This window comes from Somniosus microcephalus, chromosome 8 (genome assembly GCF_052327205.1).
Source record: "Somniosus microcephalus isolate GS21.2 chromosome 8, FLI_Smic_1.0, whole genome shotgun sequence".
NCBI lineage: Eukaryota > Metazoa > Chordata > Chondrichthyes > Squaliformes > Somniosidae > Somniosus > Somniosus microcephalus.
The window spans coordinates 54425514-54442474 of NC_140994.1; the positions used below are offsets into that span (position 1 = coordinate 54425514).

At 44.1% G+C, this 16961-nt stretch overlaps 1 protein-coding gene across 2 annotated transcripts in view; it reads left to right on the forward strand.

The window, feature by feature from the left end:
- inpp5a (inositol polyphosphate-5-phosphatase A) overlaps positions 1-16961 on the forward strand; it is a 744031-nt gene that overhangs the window by 559729 nt on the left and 167341 nt on the right. For both annotated transcript variants that reach the window (XM_085994739.1, XM_085994738.1), the window contains exons 7-8: positions 7988-8040; positions 12406-12525. In XM_085994739.1, the coding sequence (XP_085850865.1) occupies positions 7988-8040; positions 12406-12525 (173 nt within the window). The remainder of the gene's footprint in view (positions 1-7987; positions 8041-12405; positions 12526-16961) is intronic.

The following is a 16961-nucleotide window of genomic DNA, read 5'->3' on the forward strand; positions in this document are numbered from 1 at the left end:
AGCCTGGCGCACCTGCAGCTGCTGCTGTTGCTGGTGCTGCTGTTGTTCCTGGTTCTGTTGCTGCCGCGGCTGGTGCTCGAGCTCCTCTAATGCTCAGATGGGAAGGAAATAAATGGCTCCCATGCTTCTGGTATATGCCTCCGTTGAGGAAGTGCTGAGTGAAGGTGGCGAGAGGGGTTTCCCAGGAGGTCACACTGGAGATGGGTGTGAGGCTCCAACCTTCCACAGGAGTGGTTAAGCCTTCTAGAAGTTGCCCCAGACCTGAGACCACTAAGTCCTGCCACCTGCAAATCATGGCTGATCAAATCTCCTCTTTAATGGTTGACCTGCAGTTGAGAGTCAGCAATCCAGTTGTGCTCCCGCCAGGTTTCACATTTGTGTTTCCCACCAGGCATACTTCATGTGGGAAAAGGCTTAAATTCACAAGGGCCTTTCAAAATCGGATTATAGAGGCCATTTCGTGGTTGTTAAGGGCCTTAACAACCAGTCCCGCCTGTTGGATGTGGGACGGAGTCGGGACAATCAGACATGACTGAGTTAAAATTGCTTGGATTCGGGAACCAGGCGGGGGGGAGTTCCGCCCGCCAGTTTTTGCGATTTTAACTCCCCGCACGCCTTCCAAGCCCGCCTCCACGGCTCAATGAAAATCGAGCCCATTCTGTGCCAAACCTGACAGAGCTAGGTGCATAAAAATATTTCCTCTATTAGCATAGTCAGCTCTAACTTTAATGAATGGATACACAACGACTCGCAAACTGTAGGTGAGAGAAAAAATTCAACTGCAGGGAATGTGACAGTAGCGAAGCAGTGCACTTGTATTTTAGCTTTGCAGCGGGACCTGTGCTAGCCAGAACTGTACCACTTGGAAATTCCAAACTGACTCTCAGACTCGAAAAGCTACATTACCTTAAATATCCCCGAGAACAGTTACCGAGACTTCATGGATTTGAATAAGAGTTAATCACATTCAAAAATAACTGTCTGTTATACACATAACTGAACAAATCACACAGCCTGTGTTTGTTGGCTTGGTTCCTCACCTAATGTGAAATGCAGTCTCCCCTTTGAGAAGACAGTCTGTGAGACGGAGACACAGGTAGCCAGTCGAGCATGGTAAACATAGAGGAAATGAAAATGCAGGGTTTTATGTGGGTGAAGATGTGAGCCATGACACTCAATGAATTGTAATTTGTGGAAGATGGAGGCAGGGAAAGCTTCTAGGAGAACATATGAGAAGTTGGCCAGCAGCAGAAGATGAGATGTAGGGCAGAAGTAGGCTATGTTATCGAGATAGAACAAAGTGACCTTGATAATGGAATAGCTATGAGGAAGGTAGCTCAGCTTGGGGTTGTAAAAACATCTGAAGTGTGCTGCATCTGCTTGGTCCTGATCCCACCTGGATTTGTAAATTCAGATCATTAATATGGCCCAGATGTGACCCCAGCACAGGCCCACCTCTCTGGCAAGGGCTTGCGCATACAATTAGGGGGTGAGAAGTAGCCACTGCTAGGTCTACGGGAGGAATAATTGCCACCAGCTGACTTTGAAAAACAGCAGCCATAAAGTCTCCAGCCCTGAGAATCCAGTGGGTCCCTGTGGGATAAAAAGGTCTCTTACCTTTTTTGGTTTTCTGACTTTGCTGCCTGTCTCTCCCAGCCCCTCTGATCTGAGGGGGAACAGATGCAGGGGTAAATGATGGCTTCTCCAGGCACCCCTCCACTGGATGCCCAAGGAGTGTTCCTGCAGGAAAATGAGATGGGAGTTGCTGTTAGGCTCCCTGCCGTGCAATTCCATGTCATTACAATGTCTGCGCCTGTTGTAGATACTTGGCACTCCACCTATCTTGGGGAAAGCACGAAAAGCCCAGGGTAAAGTAAAGGGGGCAGAGACCAGCATCATGGTTCTCCATCCTTTTTTCTTCTCCTTTGTGTCAGAAACCTGAGCTTTCCTTAGGCACATAGACGAGGAATATTGAGGACTTCATTTTAGGTGTATATTGCCAATGGTTTGCAAAGCAACATGATTTTCAAATAGAAGTTAGAAAACTATTTGATTGGTTGATTGGTTTTGTGTGGGTTGATTGATTGGTTTTGTGGGGGTTGTTGGTTGCAGACTGGTAGTGGTAGCTTTTCCTACCTGACCAGTGAGTGCTGGATATTTGGGCAACCCTTTAATTGAGTTATTTCATACCATTTACTGAAAATGTGCAAAACACTGACTACACTTCAAAAGTACTAAATTGTCTGTAAACCGTGTTGGGATGTCCTGAGGTCGTGAAAATGTTCTTTCTTTCTTTACTCACTGAAGTGGCTATTTTCTAAAACAAAAAAAGTTTTGAAAGACATTCCTGGCGACTGACTGTGAATGGGTGAAAAAGCTAGTTGGTCTAGCCCATTGTAATTAACAATGGGAAATGTAAAAAGTATTTGTTTTTCCCTTTTTGATTGATGATTTTGTCATTGCAAGTCTTTCTAATTTCCATTTAACTTAATATTTGTGTGTTTTTATGAAAGTGGAGTTCTATTATGACAGAGACTGCTTGTAGTGACCAGTCATTTTTAAGTATCAAATTATGCTTTCAAGAACCACAGTTCATCTCACTCTATGTTATGCATTAATTTATAGTGATCAGTGGAGTTTGATAATAGTAATCGCCTTTGCGAGAGTTCCCCATTGTTGAAAGACAATTTCTCCAAATGTGACATTGTTAATCTGCACAGTTTATGAATGGGCAGTGAGCTTACTAATGGACTGCTGATTGTCATTAACTTGGATTCTGAGGATCATAAATTAATAAAGGATGAAGAAGGCCATTCAGCCCATCTTAATTCATCTATTCAGAGACCCTGACATCCCTCACCTCCATTGTAGCAACCAATAGTTTCTTAAATGATTCCAAGGGTTTTTTGCCTCCACTATTCTCTCTGGGAGTTTATTCCTCATGTTGATCACTCTTTATGTGAAGAATTTCTTGATATCTGGCCTAAAATTACCTTTTACTAATTTGAACCCATTTCCCATAGTTTTACTTCTGCAGTTTAATTTAAAGTAATACTCTGGATGAACTGCTTCTATGCCATTAACAATCTTATAATCGCCTATAAACTCACTTCTCAGACAAATCCTTTCTAGACCCTTGACACTGGCAATCAGCCTAGCAACTCTTCTCTGCACTGCCTCCAGTGCTTGGATGTCTCTCTTATTTCTTGGCAACCAGAATTGGATGTAGTATTCGAGGTGTAGTCTAACCAGAGCATCATACAGTTTGATCATTACCTCCTCTGACGGGTGTTGTACTGTTTTGGCTATGTAGCTCATCATCCTTTTGGCTTTGTTGGTGGCTGCTGTGCATTAGGTGGATATGTTTAGCATCCAATCTACTAAGACTCTAGAAATTCAGTATTCCCCGTAAATGGGCATGGGGATCGTGATGCAATAGCAACCCACGCTTGTTTGGAGGACTGCAGGCAGCATGTAAAATTTGTGGTCCTTGCTACTTTACAAGATTGTAGCATTCAGCCAAGCACTCGGCGTGCTGCTGAGTGGCTGAATGCTCAGCAGGCTGCCCAAGTTCATGTGAGGCTAGCTCTAATTAAAGCTAGCCTGCACTACTTAAAGGCAGTCTGCACCTCTTAAAGGGGAGGTGCATTCTGCCTGCAACAGGTGCTGGAACTACTTGTGAAGGCAAGTGTTATAAACATGGGGACTGAGTAATGGCTCAACAGGCCAGAGAAAGGGCTCCAAGGTTCTCGGATGCAGCACTTGAGGCCTTGGCCCAGGAGGTCAACTCCAGGACAGAGGTCCTCTTTCCACAGGGGACCAGGAGGCCCTCCAGGCAACAGACAAAACTGCAGTGGGAGGAGACAGCCAATGTGGTAAATGCCAGCAGTATAGCTGCGAGGATCTGGACACAATGCAGGAAGAAGTTTAATGACCTCACACGAATCGTCAAGGTCAGTGAATTCATCTTCAAATGCCATATCCCACCATCTGCACCACTAGCCTCACACACTGCTCAATGCACCACATGCCTATCACTCACCTAGAAACAATCTCTGCCAAACACGACTCAAACCTTACATTCACATGCATCACCTCACCCTCACACACTTAGCACTACTGCAAGCCTCACGCCCACATCTCACAGCTTGCTATTCAACCATGACAGGCATATCACCCAAACACTTGCACTACACTCACTGACACACTTCCCTTTCTCTTGCAGGAAAAGGTGGCAGATAAGCAGCGCCAGCAGAACCTTACTGGTGGGGGATAGGCTCGCCTCCATCGCCTCGCCCCCTTGGAAGAGACAGTGCTGGCCATTCTTGGCAGGGGCATGGCTGAGCCTTGGCCAGCAGCGGGGGCTGAAAGAATACAAGATGCCGCTATCCTCATACGTTATCCTCCTCCTCACATCCCACTTCCCCCTCAGCCCACAATCTATTCTGATTTACAATCTGCACATGCTGTAAGCACGCAGCTCTTGCTACCACCCCCCGCCATCCACCCCACCCCCCCTTACCACAACCCTACCCTTGTGCCTTTCTCATTTCAGACACCCAAGAAATCCAACCTTCCCGGCCAGCGGGTGAACAAAAAGGAGAGGAGAGTGAAGAAGAAAGAGAAACACTGTCACTTGATTTCACACTCCCAGGCACCAGCTCAGATACTGACACTTCGTGTACTTTAGAGGATAGGTTAGATCTGGGATCTGCACCAGGTGAGTCACCGGGCACAAGTGGCCTGCTACCAGGGCAGGGGGAAAGGGCAGCTCAGGTGCCAGCTCAGCAGAGGGCGAGGTCACACCTGAGTTCTGCTGCACAGGACGCAGATGAAGACCTTAATGGGCGGTCTACAGAAGAACGCTGATGGATGTGCACAATAAAATGCTTGGTGCATTACCAGGCCTGCCAGAAAGCCTGAATGCAATGTCAAGGAGCATGGAGGAGCCCAGCTCCAGCCTTGCACAGGGCTTTGATCAGAGCTTGGGGGCCATCCTTTCCAGCATGGAAGGGGTGGGTAGATCCATTAACGCACTTGTGGACCCAACCATCATGCCATGCCTGATGGCCGAAGTCTCAGCTTCCATTGCAGCACAAGCAGAAGTCACCCAATGTCTGAGTGCTGCAATGGAAGCTCAGACTGAAGTCATGCAAGCATAGACTGCTGCCATCGTAGCTGAGTTAACCAGTGTTGAAAGGGGTTGGCAGAATGTCACACCAGTCCAGCAATCTGTACTTCATCAGATTACTAGGATTGCTGAGGTGCTGCCCTGGGGGGAGTGGCAATGAATCCGTGGAGCTCGAACCTGCTCTCCTCTCTCAGATTGACAGCATTCTTCCTCCCACCACTGCCACTCCGGCAGTGCCCTTGCTGTTGCCTGTCAGCCAGCCCAGACCGCTGCTACCCATGCCAAGGTGGTGCAGTCCAAAGCCGGGCCTACTAGGCCCAGACCTCATCCTGCAAGACCATCTGCAGTCTCCTCCCACTGAAAACCTCTGCCCTTCCACCAGCCATGCTGCAGCCACTGGGGTAGCACTGCATAGGAGCACAAGGATAGGCAAAGGCACATGCAAGATAATCACTAAGGGAATGCACAGGGTGATTAGATTATTTGTGTAATTTTGGATGGATAGATGAATAAAGTTTGATTGGAATGTTTGTTTTGTGGTGGCTTTTATTTCAACATTGTGGCCAAGAGAACGCTTTGATGGTCAGTAACAGAGGGAACGGAAGGTGTGGGGCTAATGTTGAATGGGGAATTGAGGTTGCATTCACTCATACCGCAGGTGGATGATTCAATCTTGGCTATCCCAGCCAGAAAGGGGCTGTTTGGGTTGCCTGCTTCCTTCTGCTTCTTCCTCCTCTTCCTCTTCCTGCTCCTGAGCTGGTGGCTGTCTCCCTGGTGGAAATGGCTGTGCCCTCATGATGGCCAGGCTGTGGAGGAAACAGCAGACATGACGAATCGGAACACGTGTAGGGCTCCTCCAGAGTGGTCCAGGCAGTGGAACCATTGCTTCAGCACCCCAATGGTCTGCTCTATGATGTTTCATGTGGCCGCATGGTTCTCGTTGTACTCATGCTGGCCACGTGTGGTTGGGTTGCGGAGCTGAGAGCCCTTCTCCCCTTCTTCATCCTCCCTCTGCAAGCAGCTTGTCCTCTTCTTTGCTGCCTCTGCTTCATCTCCTTGTCATGCTGCAGGCCAAGGGAGATGACAACTAGAGCACCCATGACTGGGAACAAGTGGTCTAATCAGAACCCTTGAAGTCAGAAGCAAGGCCTTCTCCACTTGCAGCACCACTCCCTGTCACCTCACCAACTTTAAGTAACTTTAGAATACTCCAAACAGTTGTACAAACTTACACAGAGCCAGTAGAAATCAAAAAGCAAGTTACCTGAAAGTTGGTGATGATCCCTTTAAATAACGCTGGTGGGGGGTTCCTTCCTGCTGCTGAATACATGTTCAGATGTGCGAGGTTAAGAGAGGGCACTAGCTCCAGCGAAAATGGCACCGCTGGCGTCAAATCAGCGTTGCATGCTGATTGACGTCACGATCTGCCTTCTTACCATATTTCTAGCGCACGCGCCGAATGGCCACCCATCCACCCTCACCAAGATGGCGTCTGGCGCGGCGCACACCAGAAGTATGCGGGCGCTGCTTGGGTGCTGTTTTGATCCCAATTCATCACCTGTAGCGCCCAAACAACGGGTGCTACGCAACTGAATTTCTAGGCCTTAGACTTCTTTCGGCTTCCCCCTTCGCTGTTTTGACACTATCCATTGTACAACACTCCGCACTCACCAGCACTTTATACAGCTGAGCAGTGCTCCACTCAGAATGTCAGTTTTGAGTTGGGAGCAATGACAAAGTAAAAATATTAACATTCTTTTTACAGCACTAACATTCTCACCAGCACATCGGAGAGGGGAAGCTGAGAAGCTATTTAATCAATTGTTAAAAGTGTCAGTGATTGCCAGGCACCACTGCTCAGCAGTACAGCTCACACTATGGATCACAGGATCACCAGTACACATCATGGATTGTTATCTTCTGATATACTGATCAGTCGGTTACACTGATCATTTGGGCTACTGGCCAATAGATCTTTATAACAGGATTCCCCCATACTGACTAGGTATTTGCATATGTACGCATGAACCACTTAAGTACGGAATTAATGTCTAAATCTGGTATACTTGTGGAATTAATTGTTAACAAGCTGATGGACTGGAGAAAAGTTCAGATGAAGAGGTTCACATGGACATGGGTTTTATGAAAGGAAAGTGCTTGCAGCTTCCAATTGATGGCACTAAATGGCTGTCACTGTGCAGATTTGTTCCTCACCCCTTAGCTGCTGGTTGAAAAACATCTCCGGCCTCTCATCTTCAATTTGTGTTTCTCTTAAATGAAGCGATGGTGCTTGTAAATAGTTTGAATTTTGACCTTTAACTGCTGCAGGATATGAGCCAGGTGCCCAGTGTGCTGTGAATTTCATGGTTATGCTGAACTTCGATCCAGCAGAGTTCTGGAATAATGCACAATATTCTGACAGGACAAAATGAGTCTCCCCTTTTCCTTGTCAGTTTTGTGTAAATGTTTGTGTGAGGTATGTTGCAGTTGCATCTTCTTTAAGTGTAGTGAGTGTGGGGTGATTAATTTCTTTGCCGAGCTGTTACTTTCCTTCCATCTAGTGGAATGAACCGCGTGTGATTACGGTGATTTATAACCAAAGATAAATTATTGCCACACAAATAAATCAAATGCCTTTTCTTTTCTGGCTCAGTAATTTTCCGCTGCATTTTGATAGTCTTCCACTGTGCTTGTGTTATAAGTGACGTGTACAATATCTTTGATAGCTCAGGATTTGTTTGGGGGAAAAAACAGGCTTGTGTCTAATGCTCAGACTCGGTTTCCACACTGTGAAGATTGTACTTTGTTCCTCTTTACGATGTAAAATTGACATCTTCCTTGTTTTTTTATTAATAGTCTAAGTGGTCCAGAAAAGGCTTCATCAGAACACGATGGAGTGTCACTGATTGGTATGTTCCAGTCCTTCTATTTCTAACTTTTGCACTAATTTGAAATTTATTTAATGACAGTAGAAGTACAGATTGGGTAGAGTCATGATTTGACATCCTGACCTTTGTCAGTCATTCCACTGCCATTTGCCACACCATACGTCCTTGAAACTGCATTTGTGATTGAAAGGGTTAATCCATCAGCCTTGGCAATATTTTACATAATGCTTCTGACATCTTCGCCCTACATTTTAAGTACTTGATTTACCTTAATTCAATGACAGCAAACAGGTGCAGAATTATCAAGTAAGGAATCTTTTCATAATTTCTATTTTCTGAATTTACCAATGAAAATCTCTTCCACTGTAAGCCACAGAAGTGATCCATAGCAAAACTTCACTGTATTAACAATACTGCAGCCCTTAAAAACCACCCAGCTGCTTTTCTCCTGTGACATTCTTCCTTCAGATAGGAGTGTGGGATGTTCTGAGCTATGGACCGCACTTTAAAAGGGAGATAGACACTTGGTTGGGAAGCAAAGATATTAAGGGATACGAAGATATTAAGGTGGGGAATTTTGATTAAAAAGATCCGAGTTGCCATGGCTGACAAAAACAGTGAGACTAAGCAGACTCGATGGCCCAAATGACTAGATTAGCTGACAATAGATGGTTTTCCTCATGATTTTCTTTCCCTCCTCTGAGATAGAGTGCACCACTAGTAGGAGAAGCTCTTTCTACTCTCCTGGTCCAAAAACACTCACCCTTAGAGGGGCAACAAAGTTCTGAAAGTCATCTGTGACTGATGTTTCAGCTTGGCCTCTGGTTCAAAGTCCAGTGTACTGGACTGACCTATACTATAACTCCTCTTGGCTAATAAAATAACAACACCTATGAAGAAAGAAACTCCTGAAATACTAATGGACAACCTTCCATTTAAGAACAACGGGTTCTGGAAGCTTCTGATAAGCCAACCACCTCATTTGTTCAAAAAACATGGAATTTTATACATTTTTCTATGGGGCTTTTTGACCCAAGGGGGAAAAAAGACTATTGGCAAATCATGCAGCAATACCCAGATAGTAAAGTGTGTTTGTGGTGTTGGGTGACTCCAGACTGATTTCCAGGCCTGTCTGTTGTGTTGGTCTCCATTGAAATGAATGGAGATTCAGTTCCAGGTTGCAGGTGCTCCCTTCCCATTACTGGGGTCACTAAAGTGGGTGCGGAGCGAAGGAGATTTGTAATGTTGATCTCGCTCAATGTAGGGAAAGCAGTAGGCCATTCAGCCCACTGAACCGAGAAAATTGACAACATGTTCTAACTGAGGCACATTTCTGAGGGAGAGATTCGGTGACTACTTTGAACTAAAATAACTCACTTGACTTTCTTTCCTTTCTTAAATGTATCTTGTCTATCATTTTTGGCTGGCTGATTATATATTACATCATTTTTTGGATCATGTTGCCAAGATTAAAAAGTACAAAAATCGTCCAATTTTGCCAGTGTTGCTATATTTAACCACAATCTTCTGACAAATAATGAATGGGGTGGATATGAAGGGTGCTCAAAATAATCCAGGGTTAGTATTAATTTGAGATAACTATTTGTATCTTTTTCTCACCAATGTTCCACCTGTCTTCCCTAAAGGCATTGACTTCTTGCTGATTACAGTACCACACCCAAATGATCATTCTTTATCCTTGATTCTATACCAGGCCAATCAACCACAGGGTGCATCACAACCAGGCCCAATCCTGTCCTCATTCAATGCGCACTCATGCGTATGTCCAGCAGAGGCCATTTTATCATGATTGGAAGTAAGATCCTTGGTCAATTTGCCCCTTTCTAGGCCTGGGACACTGTGATCAATTGCAATGCCCCAGTTAAGATCAGCCAACACAGCACAGACTACCAATCAAACCTCAGAGCTTCCTAATTTGTATGGACCAGCTACTCACTGGGTTAACTCTCGAGATCACTATTTAATTGTGGGGTGATAAATAATATTTAATATCATTCAATTCTAATCATTCAATTCATGGTCAACAGTTTTCTGATCAGATCTACAGAATTAAGGTCAACTGATCGAGACTGGTAAAAATTTCAATGGCTTATCAGTTGGCTTTTCAATACAGGTGGTCACAAACTCACTGTATATCACATGTGAGGGGGAAATCACTTAACCCTGTGAAGAATGGACAATTTTCACAGTTTTGAACTTTGTTTTTATTTCCTTTCCTCTCCTCCTCTCTTGAAGACAATTCTGCTGAATTTCCAGGGATTTGTCTCGATCTCAGGTTGTAACTTCAGTGGAAGATTGTCGTGAACAGCTTTTCTTTAGGGATTCTGCCAATCTCCCACCAAAGTTAGGGCAGGACATCAAGAAAACCCCCAGTGGACATGCCGGACCAGTAGGTGTACATTTATAGTACCAGACTAGCAGCCCAGAGTTCATGAGTTCAAATCCCACCATAGCAAGTTGTGGAAATTAATTCAATAAATCTGGAAATTTGTGGGAAGGCACCAGAAAAAAATGAACGAATTGTTGTAAAAACACAATTGGTTCACTAATGTCCTTCAGGGAAGGGAACCTGCCACCTCGACCATGTCTGGCCTGCATGTGACTCTAGTCTCACGCCATGTGGTTGATTCATAATGCTCTCTGAAATGGCCTAGCAAGCCACCCAGTTGTCAATTGGATGTGCAATAATTTGTATTCCTGGCGAGGAGCTTGAAGTGCATATTCATTTTAATAGATCATGGGGGGGGTGGAAGGGGAATTGCCCGGATTCCCAAAATACTAGGAGCGCAATTTCATAACATTACCCAAGTGACTCATGCAGATATATAGTTCCACAGATCCAGCTGCACTCTAGTAACCTACTGTGTGGTTATTCCTTATGTGTAAGCCCAGGCAATAATTGTCAGCAAATATTTGCCCAAAGATGGGTATCACAGAAGTCCAATCTGGTCCTCACCTAACATATACACACATGTCTACTTTCCGGCAAGGGCAACGTGATAGCCACCAGGCCCTAGAATCCTGCTTGACTTTCTTCCTGCCCTACTACCAATGCCAGTGATATCAAGGCCAATTGTAATCCCAGCACTGTTACCTCAGTTGAGATGGATTAACTCCAAACAGGTCAGGGACTTGGGACCTTCCTGGTCTAAATGGCTGAGCAGCGCACAATGTGGTGCATGTACCCAGTGGACCTTCATGGGACTGAGCTGGGTCATTGTTGTTTTATATGATTTTAATTAAGTTCAAAGATGTGTTACCGGTAGGGGTTGTAGCCTGTCATGATACATATTTACCACATATAGGAGCCCACCAAGTAGTTTCATTGACCTAATAGTTCTGTGGTCCCTGATTCCACATTACAGTTGGGTAATCATCTTTGAATGGATGAAAAGACAGTCATTTCTGCGTCATTTTGTTTGTGCCCTGCAATAATCAGAGTTCATTATTGGATAACAACACTCTGTGTAGATCTGCGTGTGGTAAAAGTGTGATCTGAGTAGGTATTATTCTTAGTGAGGTAAGAAAACATGGTAAGAAAAGGTAAACACCTGCATTCCCTACCATTTAACTTTGGTATCCTAGCTAATATTTTACTCGTCTGGAGCTACTGTGAATGTTCATCCGTGCACATATTGAACTTTAGAAAGCCGAATTAAAGGAATTATTTTAGCTAGAGGGCCATTTCTTAATGAATGGCATTTTCTGAACAAAGTGAAAATTATTTTCTTTTCCTATATTCTTTTTATTTTTTGTGTAAAAATGCTACCTCGGTTCTCCTCATAAATCCCTCGTCTGAGAGTGCTTCTGAATGCAGGCTGTAAAACACTTAAAATAATGAAGTCGGTTTTACAGATTTTTAATAACACTTAATAAACTAATGTATGAAATGGCACATTTTTATGATTGTGTCATTCTTATTGTGAAGCTGCTCTCCAAAGTATGTACATGGGGTGCATTATTTACTTTTCATGGATTAGATGACAATAACATTCAATATATAAGGTGTGAGCTGACAGATATAATGAGGCTCCATCTGCGTGGTGATAGATATCAGAGTTTACTTACAATGTATTGTTTAAAAGCAATTCCCCATTAAAACGACAGCCACAGTATGCTCAGTAAGCAAATATGAATATTGGCAAGGAAAATGGGCAAGCGTCATTATTGAAACAATGTTATTATTTTATTAGCCATAATAGTTAATCCCAGCATATGCAGAGGGCATGTTCCAAAATACAAATGTCTTTGTAAAGCTCCTATTATGGCAGTTTGATATGCAACGCGACCATTTTCTAAATTCTGTCATGATCATAAGAACACTTGCATGATGATTCACTTGTGTGATGGTTATTTTCTTGACAGTGCCTTTGACTTGGTGAACATTCATCTTTTCCACGATGCTTCCAATTTAATTGCTTGGGAAACAAGCCCATCTGTCTACTCAGGAACCCGACAGAAAGCTCTCACTTATGTGCTAGATAGGTAAGCAGGATATCTACTTTATATTTTATACTCTGAAACCAAGTGACTTCTTACATTTTAGAAAATCATTTGGTTGGATTTGGTGGCCAGCTCCTGAAAGGCTTTATTTTATTTATGCGGTTTACACTGTTGACTGGATCAAGTCCAGTATCGGGAGTTAGTGTTAAAGGGGTGCTATCTTCCTGGAAAGTATTTGGCATGTGTTTCTTCATTTACTTACAAGTACATAGCACAATGATGTAAACTGCATTGAAATGTACCATTGCCCTACTTGTGTATGACATATTGTGTTGAAAATAATGTACACCCCCCTTCCCCTCCCCAAAACCCCAATAAAGGTTTGCCAAACAGATTTTCAGGAAGTCAGTGCCCCTTTAACGGGATTTGATTTTTAACATACAATCAGTAAATTGCCAATTGAAAGATTACGAGGGGCGGAAGGTTCAACTTCAGCAGGGCTGTTAAACGAGTGGTATTGGATCGGCCGCCCGTCATACATCCCTCCCATTGAACAGAAAGGGAAATCGGGCAGGGTGTGTAACGGGCCGACCCGCTACCGCCCATTTAACGCCTCCACCGTAGTTGAAAGTTCCGCCTAAGGTCTCAAAGCTATGTTGGCAAACCCTGTCTCCTAAGTGGCAGAACACTCTGGTATTATCAATGAGTAAAACCCAAGTAATGTTTCAAGCAGCAATAAGTGCAGGTTACTCTGTTAATCTGCAATTAGTGCCTGGCAAACAATTATACGGCATTATTTTTCATTGTGGAAGTGAATCAGTATAGAGGTAAATTCTGTTGGAAAATATTCAAATCTAACAAAGCAAAAATGGCTACAAGCATAAAGTAACTATGAGTAATGGACTGTATTAAAATTAATAGCATTGGATACATTAAAACCTGGATGTTTGGCCAGAGCTACTTTTTGCCCAGCATAACTTAAATAGGCTCAGCAATAAAAAAAAGCTATCTTATATCCATCAGACTACAATCTACTGAAGGTTTTCTTTGCAGAGCTTTAGATGGTTCAAGTCCAATAAAGGCTTGTTAAGATAAAAGCTTGTTAAGATCAACTTTCTTTATGCTATATGTTAATATTTTCTAAATTATTTCTACCCTTTCCCATATCCACCCTATCCTTTTTGCTTTAGAGATTATAGAGTAGAAATTACTGTTGACAATATTATTGTACAAACATTTAATACACTTGTACTAACCTTTTCTTTCTGCTATTTTAATTGAGGCATTTACCTGCTTCAAATAATGGGGTTAATGCCTTTATTAAAGCAACGAAGGGAGCAATTTGATACAAGTATGTTGAGCATTCGTACAATAACATCACCAATAGTAACTTCTACCTTAGTGTCTCTCTCTCTCTATAGAATGTGCTGAAAGCATGTGATTTGCTTTTGAATCAAAACGCCGAGGACAGTGAAGCAGGTTGATACTGTGTATGCCTACTCTTGGTTCTCTGCACACTGTGAAGTGTATGAGACCACAAGTATTTGTCGTATAACTTCCTCTTACATCAGAACCAGTTTTCTTCTATTCACTTCAGGATTTTTGCAAGTCATACTTCTTCACTTAACTTCTCAGGCCTCGATATTAACTGCACCATGATGGACGGACAGGGGTTAAACCCTAAAAAATGCGAAATGCGTCCCCAACCCAGTGCTTATGCGCCTGCCGCCATTTTTACGACGGCAGGTAGAGAGGCCTACAAGTGTCCCATCTTGGAGAGGCGGAACACTTCATTAACATATTTAAATCAGGCTCCCACCATGCATTGGGAGCCTGATTTAAATTTAACTGCTGCCGGCCAGGTTTCCCCAAGCTCAGGAAACCTGGCAGTGAACTGGAGGCGAAAGCTGCCAACTCCAGAAGGTAAGTGGTTTTTATAGCGCTCTTTGTAGGCCAGGAAGAGCAGGAGTGCTCTCAAAGAAGCCTTCGGCCTGCCATCGGCCGATCATGGCCTCTCTCTCGCCCCACCCCCCGTGATCACCGCCCCCCTCTGCCCCGCCAAGCCCCGATCTGCAGCCCGCTATCCCTTATCGATTGCTGGGGGGCCGTTCTCAATGGTACCCAGCTGTGGCCTCCTGCTGCTGGTTTTCCCATATGCCAGCCAGCTAGCCTGTGAATTTGGCTGATTGCCGGGTGGGAAACGGTATTAAAAAAATGATAATACGGCCTGCCATTAAATTTGGCAGGACCTCCATGTCCCCAGCCTCGGCACATTCTTTGACCACTTTTGGCCTCCCCCGCCTCCTCAAAACTATCCGGGGCCTCAGAGTTTGATGCACTGATGCCATGCAAATAATTGTAGGATTCCTGTGTGTTCAATTCAGTTTGTGTATCCAAAATATCAGTTTATTTCTCTTTATTTTCTGCATTGAGGCAGATTTCCTCCCTCCATCTTATTTCCACATTGGACAGCCTTGACTCTGTACTGTTCACTGTCCTCTCGTGATTAATCTGCTGTGCTCAATTTCAAACAGGTCAATCATTGTCTAAGGGACTTATCTTAGTCCCCGAGTTCCAGTATCGGACAAATTTGAATTACGTTACTAGTGTCAAAACATAATCAAGTCCTCAAACTGATATTTGACCGTTTTAGTGCTTCATCAAGTTTGTCACTAGGATTTCGGTAAAGTAACGAGTGGCCATCACTCCCCTGGCAGGAGTTGCTGTGGCATATCTTGCTTGGTTTTGCTTTTACTTTTTTCTTTCACGTTTTTATTTAATTTTTTCTTTCTTGATTTTGTTTATCTTATCTGGCCGTCTCTCCTGCTCCCACTATAAGCTGCAAAAGACTCCATTTCATAGTCATAGCAACAGAGATTACCCAAACTATTTGGCAAGAGTGAAATTGTTCTACCAATAGTGATTATAGAGCACTTTCACTGCTGCTGAGTGGGATGGGTAAGCTTTGGCTCCATTTGTATGAAACTGACTCTCAACTTGTAGCAGCGATTGAACTACTATACCACTGTTAAAGCATAGCAAGCCATGTGCAATGCTGGGCCCGATACCGTCACTGAACCTAGTAACAACTATACTGTATTTAACTAAAAACATTAACTGGGGCAAGTGATTAGTTATCACTCACATCCACTCTGAAACCAGCTTTCTTACTGTTTCTGGGACTTCTTATACAAAATGGCAGTACTTGGTCATCAAATCATGCTACATACCATGGGGTGAATTTTAACCCCCAAAAACGGCTGGGTTGGGGTCAGCTGAGATGTTAACATTTTAAAAAATCTCTAACCCCGCCTCCAATCCACACACTTCTGGGTTTAATGGAGGCGGGACAGGGGGTGAGTGGCCAACCCCCTTCCAGGAGGCAGGTTGGCAATTTAAATATTTTAATGAGGCTGGTAGCCTCAGATTTAACCTGCTTTGCAGGTTTAACCCTGGCCAGCTGGGTTTTCCAGGCATCTCTGTGGCTCACTGAAAGTTTCAGACTGCCAAGATAAGTAAACTTATTGGCACCGGTAGAGTGGGGGGGAGGGGCGGGAATGGGTGGTGTGGGGGCAGAGAGAAGAGGTAGCAGGCTTTATTGATAAACCTGCTGCCAAATCACTAACCAATGAAAAACTTCTTTACCCAGATAGTGGTTAGAATGTGGAACTTGCTACCACAAGGAGTAGTTAAAGCAACTAGCATAAATGTATTTAAGGGGAAGCTGGATAAAAATATGAGGGAGAAAGGAATAGAAGGATAAGTTAATGAGGTTAGATAAAGAAGGGTGGGCAAAGGCTCTTGTGGAGCATAAACACCTGTTTCTGTGCTGTGAATACTATGGCTGAGATTTTCTGGGGGGTCAGCAGGCACGATCGGTGGTGGGTCGGGTGGGAAAGTATTTTTTTTCCCCAGTGGATCGGGACACTGCTGTGAACCCACCGCCATGCGCCTTTCCCCAATGTCAGGTCTGTCAGCGCTGAGCAGACCCGACATGCAGTGGTGGTGGACCCAATTCAGGTAATTATGGCCTTTTTTAGACATCATTAAGAATACATTTGAGCTCACCTTTTGATTTTACGTGCTCGCCCACGGAGTCCACGCTGGTTGTGGATCATGCCTATCAAACTGAGGTGGGAGTTCAGTGGCCATTGAATCAGCTGTTGAGTTGACAGCTTCAAATGTAAAGTAAAAGCTCCCACATTACAGAGATATCTTCCCTCAGCCACAAGCTCTTCCTCACTACATTTCCACAACAGATTCACCATGCTGCAAGTCTTTACACAAGTCTCCATCCAGTCTGACCTCATTACCCCTCTCACCATTGACAGATCACTTCTGTCACCTCTACTTCACCTGCCATCTATTCCATCAGTATGGGTGCACTTTATACTCTCTCACCTTGGTCCTCAGAATCCCACCACGATCAGCACCAACAACAACACCACCAACCTTCTCCGCAATCAACTGATGCTGTA